This window comes from Lagopus leucura, unplaced genomic scaffold (assembly GCF_019238085.1).
Source record: "Lagopus leucura isolate 7727_CA_CO unplaced genomic scaffold, USGS_WTPT01 Super-Scaffold_1, whole genome shotgun sequence".
NCBI classification, from domain to species: domain Eukaryota; kingdom Metazoa; phylum Chordata; class Aves; order Galliformes; family Phasianidae; genus Lagopus; species Lagopus leucura.
This window is the reverse complement of record NW_024962250.1, coordinates 27,285,064-27,294,504: the sequence shown is the minus strand read 5'-3', so window position 1 is coordinate 27,294,504 and position 9,441 is coordinate 27,285,064. Positions and strand designations below refer to the sequence as shown.

The 9,441-nt window shown below is 40.7% G+C and overlaps 1 protein-coding gene across 3 annotated transcripts in view; it reads left to right on the top strand.

Annotated features, from left to right (window-relative positions):
* Nucleotides 1–8,576, top strand: part of GPR68 (G protein-coupled receptor 68) — an 18,914-nt gene extending 10,338 nt beyond the window's left edge. For 2 of the 3 annotated variants that reach the window (XM_042865315.1, XM_042865320.1), the window contains exons 3-4: nucleotides 3,156–3,292; nucleotides 5,040–8,576. In XM_042865315.1, the coding sequence (XP_042721249.1) occupies nucleotides 5,156–6,256 (1,101 nt within the window). In that variant the 5' untranslated portion in view covers nucleotides 3,156–3,292; nucleotides 5,040–5,155 and the 3' untranslated portion in view covers nucleotides 6,257–8,576. Of the gene's footprint in view, nucleotides 1–3,155; nucleotides 3,293–5,016 lie in introns of all 3 variants that reach the window. The other variant, XM_042865329.1, reaches the window with a different exon arrangement.
* The last annotated feature ends 865 nt before the right edge of the window (nucleotides 8,577–9,441 follow it).

Sequence of the window (9,441 nt, the reverse complement as noted above, 5' to 3'; positions counted from 1 at the left end):
AAAAAAAAAAAAAAAAAAAAAAAAAGGATTGCCCGATTGCTTTACAAACAACAAAACCAGCAGAATGCAGAAGCAACCAACTGCTCTTCCCATAAATGTTTGACAGAATTTCTGTGTGCTTTCTGTTGCAGTGTTTCACACTCTTAGGGGCCGGGAGCTCTTGTCACAATTCTGCTTCTGAAGATTGAAATAAGAAATAACAGCAAATATTTCAGTTGTGTTTAGATCTATAATTTCTGCTTCTGCCTCGTGCTTGGATTTCTTTTCCCTTCTTTTTTTTTTTTTTTTTTTTGTAAAAGAATGAATTTGAATATTCCAGTATGAACTGGATTTTCTATCCAGTACAGAACAGAAACATCCTTTATTGCCTTTCATGGCTCTTTCCACTTGTGACCCTTTTACATAATCCTTTGGTTTAATCCAAGCATTGTTGTGCCACTTCCTTACAGTCATCCTTAGTCATGCCCCCGATTTCCACTTTGTTCTACAATTTTAGGGGGATTTTCTCTAAGTATATTAGCTATCTCAAGTAGTGAGATACAGTGATAGACTTCAGAAAGAAAGGAGATACGAAGGAATGGTTGGTCCTTCTTTCCCCTCTCTCTACCAGATCATCACCCCATCACAACATGAGCTCTTCCTTGTATGTGGAGGATGTGGGAAGGGGCAGAAAACTTCTCTTAAAATAGCCCAAAAAGCATGATTATGTTCTGTGGAAGGAACATTTAGTAAGCTTTGCCATTTTCCTGCTCTACAGCAGCTTTGCTACTGCAGCTCTTACACTCACTCCACCTCATGCCTCAAACCCTCAGGTGTGGGCCAGCCAATTTCTGCCCATTTGATGTGGGAGTCTAAAGGCTAATGTTTATCCAGGTAATGATCTGAACCAAATCTCAGATTTTGTGCAATGTGGTCCAAGAGCTGCTATGAAGGTCAAGAGACTCAGGTCTGTTTGTGATGTGTGACAGGTGGAGGGACAGCAAGAGATCTACTATGACATGAAGGTACGCAACCACATTTTATCCTCCCCATTCATGGTGACAGGTGCTTTTGTAGATGGACAAGCTGTGTGCTCATCTATTGCAAATGTACAAAGAAATCCTTTGATGTATAGTCCCATTTGTCACCACTATAATGTTTAGGTCTAATTGTATCAGGTTTCTTAGGAGAAAACTGTAGGAATGTTCACTGGAACTGAGAAAAAACACGCAGGCTCCACAGTATTACTCAGTCAGAGCAGAACAAGCTGTTGGTGCCGGTGGGCCTGGGCTCAATCCTTGGCTATTGCCAAATGTGAGCTGTTCTATGAGCTCATGATGTGGGGTGGGAATTGTGGCTTTGTCAACAGGATACAAAAGGACTTGGGGAGAAAAAAAAAGAACCTACTTTTGAATTGTCCAGTGAGTAATGAAGGTTGGCTTACTTTGACTGAGAAAAAGTTAAGCTGTCTAAAGCCCTGAGATTGTTGGCTTAATTCTTTACCCAGAAACAAGAGAAATGTTTGGAGCTCATCTAGATGTTTCTTTCCAAGAGTTGGGCTTAGATAGGTAACACTGAAAAAAGGTGGGCATAGGAGAGAGATGTCTTGCCTGGAAATGTCTGTAGACTTGTGATACTGAATGTGTTATATAAACTAAGCTCTTAAAAACAGAACACCACACAGCTGCACTATTTCCATATTGAAGTTGTCTAAATGGAATGCCTGTGTGTTCCCAGCCATAGCTGCTCTCAGCTCAGTGATTATCTGCACCCCAGATGTTTTTCTTAGAGCAACTTTTTTATTTTTCTCCTCCTACTACCCAAGCTAGCTTAGTAAGTAATGCAGGAGCTATTTGTCTCCTCTTTCCTACTCGGCATCACCTTTCCTTGAGTTTCCCATCATTTAGGGAGCTTGTGAGATATTGTGTATTATATTCTTAGTAACAGGGTGGTCTTTAAAGATCACTCTTCTGAACTATGTAATGACTGTCATAATCGCAGTGTTTTGGTATCAGCCTTGAGAAAACTTGCAGTTCCTTTCCTTGGCCAGTGCAGAGCTGTGTTAACATACTTGGAGTAAGGGAAAAAAATGGGGAAAGGAAAACTGTGTTTCCCATTTGGACACTGGTCAGAAGGCACAGCAGTGTCCCAGAGCCTGCATGCTGTGGAGGCTGAAACAAGGGAGGAATTTTCTAAGCTCTCTTCTTCCACAAAGCAGCATAAAACAGCTATTGTGCAAACAAGAATCTGGACTTCTGTTTACATAACGGGCAGCTTTCTCTTCCTGGCTCTGAAACAGCACACTGCAGCACTTCCTCCAGGAGCAGGAAACATCACTGTAATCAGAAGTGTGTATTATATTAGGACAATATCATATCAGTGAGGCTTTTTCTGTTTTTTACTCTCTGCAATTCTGGCAAGACTTCTAAGCTGAACAGATATGAATTTTACAATCACATTCTTCGTGACATAATTTAGTAAAAACATTTTGATTTCTTACAGAAAAAGAAGCATTTTCAAAAAAAAGAAACAACAACAAACAACAGTGCAACTGTAGAGTACATCTGCTTTTTCTCATCCTGTGGTCCATATTGGCCTACAGGATAATACAGAGCAGAACTGAGCTCAAGAAATATGAATGTGTAAGGACAGTTCTGCCTTTTGAAAATTATTGACAGCTTTCAAGTTATTGTAAGTTGGTCTTATAAGCAGAAGATGAACAGTGACTGGATGCTTCTAGTTGTTAGATTAGATGAGGGAGCCGCAGACATTTAGGCACTTTTCACTGTGCATATGTATGTCCTTCGTTCTGCTCATACAAACTCTTACATGTCAAAGTCACCGAATTATCGTACAGAAATTGTATCAAATACAGTCTCAAATACAACTGCACTTGTCCTGGAGCCCTGGATTGGAACAGGTGAGGGGGAAAGTAAGGCTGTCAAATCTGTTCCGAGTTCTGTGCATTGTGCTTGCAGGCATGAAGCCAGACCTCTTGTAGGTGGAGAAACCACACAGCAGTCATGCAGCCATTAAGACAAGCACAGTGCATGGGATGGTGTCAGAGAAGAGAGGATGCTCCCTGAGTAGCAGTGCTTTGGAAAATCTGCACGTAACTTCATTGCTTTCTGCCGCGTGTGTGTGATAATTGTCACATTATCATTGTTATTCTGCAGGGAGGGTTATGGCAATCTCTTGGAGCAAACTTCAAGCTAAGCCAAGACGACCTGTGGCTGGCTCACCTTTCTGCTGCTGTGCCTGGTAGAGCTGCGGTAACACTCGTGCCATCTGTGGAGGAGGGGGTGATTCTGAGGTAGGTGCATCCCTGAGGCGGCTGTATGAGAACAAGGGGAGCAGAGCTCGCACTGTGCTGGGCTAAGGCAGATAGTGACAAAGAATGAAGTTAGAAGTTTGAGGGAGAAGAACTTAACCTGGCCTTCATGCTGTCGTTGAAACTACCTGAGACTCAAGGAATCCAGGGCTGATATTCTTTTTGTTAGCAAGAAAATGGGGAAAAAGAGAAGAACAAAGGAGAGTTTTAATGATTAAGTATATACTTCTGTCCTTAAGTTTGCTGTTATTTCACTGGGACTGTGGTACACCGACTGAGGCTGAATACTGTACATCTTTTCAGGTTTGGTCAATCTTTTCAGCCTTAAGGAAGTGATTTTCTTTTCAATTTCTATGAGACTGAAGCCCACCATTATTTTAAAAAACAAAACCTAATACACAATCAAACAAAACCAAAATTACATCACTCACAGAAGAATTTATTCTACAGTAACATTCTCAAATGCTGCCAATCACAGTAATTGTACCGTACCATGGTCATGTTTCCATAAGGATTGCCTTGGAAAAAATGGTTTGTTCTCACAGAGGACAGATGATGATTACAAAAAATGCAGATATGTATTGTAAATGGGAAACAAACAGCAAGGACTTTTCTCTGTTCCTGACAATGCAGTCTGCTTTTCAATCTGTTTCAATTAACTGAAGTTCTGTAAAGAGTATACAAGTTGCTAACCTCATCCAAGTGTACTCTGCAGCTGGGTATTTTCTGGCAGTGGTTAAAAGAATGAATCCCACTGGTTTGTGTCATCACACAAAACACACATGCCCCTCACAGAGCAGAGCAGGGGGGCACAGTCTTGAGCACTTGTGCCAAAGTGACTGAACATACCACGCGAGCTGATAGAAGGGTGAAAATGATACTTCGTTTAGTCTGGGGTTTAATCACAGCGGACAGGCTGAAGGCCAAACGCTTAACCTGACCAAACCGAGTGCTAACATGTTGTCAGCAGGTGGGTTTTAAAAATGCCTTTTACAGTAATGGTATAATGTGGAAAGGATCTGCATGGGTCTGTGTGTGGATCACAAAAGATTCCTCAGGTGAAAATAATTGTGTTTGTTTTCAGTGCTGGCAAAATGAAAAGATCAAACATGCAGATAATGATTGGTTTTCAGAGCCTATGGCAAGTAAGGAATCAGTAATGGTATATTCTGTAGGGGGCTGACACCATGGATACATTAAGGCAGAATTTTATGGTGTCTTTCCTACAGGCAGCTCCCTTTCAGGACTGTGTTTACACTTAACTGTAAAAGCAGCTGCTAAAAATTCCACTTTCATCATCCCGATGGGTTGAGCTGCATGTACTATGATATTTTGTATCTAAAGGGAAATTCCAGAAATGGAAATTAAGAAAGCAACGGTTTTGCTCACCCCGCATCCTCTAAGGAAGTCTGAGTGAACTGCTGCTCTGCCAGAGGAATTTTTCCATTTGGATCAGATCAGATTACTGCTTTTCTGCCTCATCTGCAAAACAGAGATTACATTTCTTCACCGTTTAGATACTCATAAAGCTAAGGTGACAAATGTTTGTAAGTTGCTTTGGAATTCTTTGACAGAACACACTCCTAGGGCTTACTGATACGAATCATGATTTCCCAGGCAGGCTTTATCTTCTGTTAAATACTGAAAGAAAATTTAGAACAGGCATCTCACTGAAAACTGATCGTTTGATAATGATTTTCTTCAAGGTTGTCATACGTTTTACCACCAGGTTATTAACATCCTGCAGCAAGGCATCTCTTCAGCCTGAGGTTTTTGTGGATGAAAAGTGGTTCTTCAAACTGGATGAAATTAAGTTCTACATCTATTCATTTGGGACACTGATTAATGGTGTATGTTGAGAGGCAGAAGATGCTGAATTTCACAGAGAACGCAACTGAAAAGTGCATTATTGATCACAATATTCACCAGACATTATCCCCTGTGGTGTACATATTTGTATTTATCATAGGATTCCCAGCTAACTGCCTGTCACTGTACTATGGGTACTTACAGATCAAGGCTAAAAATGAGTTGGGTATCTACCTTTGCAATTTGACCGTAGCAGACCTGTTTTACATATTTTCTTTGCCTTTTTGGATCCAGTATGTTTTGCAGCATGACAATTGGACATATGATGAACTGCTGTGCAAAATCTGTGGCATTCTCTTGTATGAGAATATCTATATCAGTGTGGGCTTCCTCTGCTGCATCTCCATTGACCGCTATCTGGCAGTCGTGCACCCTTTTCGTTTTCATCAGTTTCGGACAATGAAGGCTGCTATGATTGTGAGTGCCATTATTTGGACCAAAGAAATAGTCACATGTTCATTTGTCTTTGTGCACGGGGAGGTCAGTATGGATGCCGAGAGCCATGTGGTGTGCTTTGAGCATTACCCCATCAAAGAATGGGAGCACAGTATCAATTACTACCGCTTCTCTGCTGGCTTCCTCTTCCCCTTCTTTCTGCTGGCCTTCTCTTACTGTGGCATTTTACGAGTTGTCCACAGAAGTCACGGCACTCAAAAGAAGAAGAAACTCCAAATTAAACGTTTGGTTTCGAGCACTGTCTTCATTTTTTTAGTTTGCTTTGGACCATACCACATCTTACTTGTAGTTCGCAGTGTGTTTGAGAGCAACTGCTCATTTGCTGGCAAAATATTTAACATTTACCATACTTCTCTCCTGCTGACTACATTTAACTGCATCGCCGACCCAGTACTGTACTGTTTTTCCAGCGAAAGCACTTACCTGAACTTTGTCAAGATGCGAGACTCTTGCTTAAGGCATTTAGGATGTCTGAGGACTGAGACAAAGGAATCCTATCAGCTGAATGCTCCAGAAACTCCCAGCAGGCCACAGCATGAGCATCAGCCAAGGTTATTACAAGAATCACAGGGTGATTCTGGAACAAAAGACTCTTCTTCAACTAGGGCAGGCCATCTATAGCATTCATCAAAAAGGGCACTCGTGTAAAATCTTCCTTATATAACTGTGTGTATCCACTGGATTTATCTGTGTTTTACAACTGTTTTACATTCCAAAGGTCTTTGAGCAGAGCAGTACAGTGAGGTAGTTTCTGGAGGTGCATGGATCTTAGGCAAAATCACATCTGCTGTCTTTTTGATACCACTCAAACCTGTCAACTGGCATGGCTGAAAAACAACACTCATGATGTGGTTCTGTTGAAATTGCCTTTCCTTGCTATTTGCCTCTGTAGCAGCTGGTGAAAAAGATCTCCATAAGGTGTTCAACAGGTTGGAGGCAGAACAAATTAAATGTCATCAAAATTAATTTTAAAAGGAAAAATATGCACTTCTGCAGATTACTGTAACTCTCTGAAATAACTCCTCCAGCAAGTTTCAAAGTGAGCAGAGCCATTGCAGGAGCCAACCTGCTAAAACAGCTGATGAAGTTATGTGGAATCTTCTGGGACAACAGGCACAGAAACTCCGAATCAGATGAGAACTTCGATTTGTGCATTGACTGCTGAATCTCCTCATAAGGCTTCTATTGACTTTCAGAGGTATGGGATCTCTCAGCTCAGATAGGGATAAATAATTCAAGCTGTTGATTTGGAAAAGAACAGGAGGTTCATAGTACAAGAGGCACTTTTACCTCCTGCGTTTCTTTGAGTCACTGTGTTTAAAGGTGAATTTAATTGCACCTAAATTATATCAGACCTTGCTAAGATTTTGATTGCATTCTTACAAATTTGTGTGCCTCGTGCAGCACAGAACTTGCGGGCAATTAAAAAACAAGATGTTTGTCAATGGAACTCTTAAGTAGATTCTGCTTAAACTCTGTTTTCACCAGTCAATACGACAGCTAAGGTGTGCTCATTATTGAGTAAATGTGATATCAGAAATGTGATGTATGAGTGATCTCTGTGGCTTTTTGGGTTAGATGGAAATGAGATACAGGAATAACCGGAGATAATGGTAGTTACAGATGAGGTTGTTGTGCTCTGTATTAGTTGTTTCTAGAATCAACTCCTCTATTTTTTATTGTTTTGGGTTTTTTTATATTCATTATTAAGGAATGTGAGTCTTGTTTCTTCTTTGTGACCTCACCGTGCTTTCTGGTATCTGCAGCTGTTACACCACGAATATTGCCTTATCCTTTCTCTTCTCCTCTGGTTTCAAGCTTTTCTTTGAGCACCTCTCTGTTTCTGCAGCCTGGAGTTGAGTGTGTGTGTGCACATATATAGGTATACATATATTTAATTTCAAAATTATTTTTTGAGGAAGGGCCTAGACAGGCATTCTACATTGGGTTTTCTCAGGTATGTTGCTGTGCATGTTTTTGTTATTGGTTTTTAAAAGGTAATATGTTCTAAGAGTTTTCTGGAAACCACACTGGAAGTGCAATATTAAAAGTAATTAGGAGACATGTTTAATAAATAATGTTTTTATTATTCCCTTCCTGTATTTGTTCACAGATTGTATTTATGAGACTATAGCTCCTCTCCTCCCTGCTGTTGCAGAAGGGATTCATGTCCCTACTCCAGGAGGGGATTAGGTTTGCTTATATTCATATTTGGTTTGTTTAATTCTTTTACATTTCTTTATACTTAGACCACTCTCCATGCTGGATTAATTACCTTATTACATGCACTTCTCTTCTTACTATTTAGTGCTGTTTAGCTTTGCTTTCTGTGAATGTTTCCTCTAGTCCCTGCTGTCTGTGCCAGCTGGTTGGAAGCAGGGGCTCCTGGCTGCTGCAGTCTGTGCTTGTGCGTTGCTAAGAGGAGCTCCAACACTCAGACTCCCATGACCTGACATGCTGCAAGGCACACACATGATTTGTTCTAAGATAAAATATTTATTTTGCTGTTTGTTTGTGCTTTACTTCTTTATGGCTGTCCGTGTTGTTTAAACTAGCTGGAATGCAGAGCGTGCCCTGTTACATGCAGTTATTACACTGAACAGATTAAGGCTTGCTTGAGTCGGTACTTTGTTGTGGTTCACTTCTGGTCAGCTGCTGTGGTTTAAAATCAGATGAAAACTTGTGTGACGGCCCAGCGTTCTGCTGCAGTTGTAGCATCTAACCTGCTGACCAGGCCAAGAGGGCAGGGCTGTTGGTTTGGGTTTGTTTTCCCTGGTCATGATGTCAGTACTGATTCTACTTTCTAATTCTTTCTACGTTGTAACAGCTCAGCTTAGGCTGTGGATCTGTACCCACCACAGGAGGAACATAACCCTCAGAGCCTTTCTATTTTATTCTATTATTATTCTATTCAGGATAAGAGCAAGGTTTGCTGGAGATAATGCTGCACACTTCCATTGGATTGAATGTGGGGCTTGGGATGACGGAGAAAAAGGGATTTCAAAAACACACGCAATTGTCTATTTCTTAGCAAGATCTGTTAAAGCTTAAATTTTAGAAAGAAAAGAGTGAAAGCTCATTAAATCAAGTTCCTTGGACAAAGTTAATGTAATGTGATGTGTCATAAAATAACCACTGGGAGCAAGTCTGAATGTGTATCAGCATTCTGGCATTAAGGTTTCTCTCGTACATGTTCAACAGCTGAAGCCTTGAAGGGCTGTGTATCTTCGGGGAGCTCAGAAAATGAATGCTGGTGTTTGTGGTACAAACTGATTTTTCTTATTCTCAAAGAGTTATGTGCTTGTCTTACATAAGAGGAGGAACATGAAAATAGATAGAGGATGTTTCTACCTGCTGAAGTACTCCTGTCCTTTGGAAATAGCAGTGGCTAAACAGAACCACCATCCTGATCCTGCTGGAGCACAATAGCTCCATACTCTCATTTTCTACCACTGTCATCTTTTTATGACAGGTAAAGCATCAGTATCTGAGTGTGCAGTGTAAAGCACAGCCTGTGCTGTCTGCTGGGGGGCTGACATCTGTTAGGTCTTCAGCAGAGGCACCTACCTAGAGTTGAAGTAACAGCACAACTTTAAATGACATAAGCCAAGCTTAAGGCACAACTGTTTGTCATGTGCTGCTTCAGTGTTTGTAGGCCTTTTAGATGCAGGTTAGTTGCTCTTCAAACAGTCTTGTTGATAGCAGTATTCTTATAACTGGAATTTATCTAAATGCTCATTTACACAATTCTGTTTTAAACTGAGTGCCAAAGTTCTTTAATTTCTGATTGTATTTTAATGTCTAAG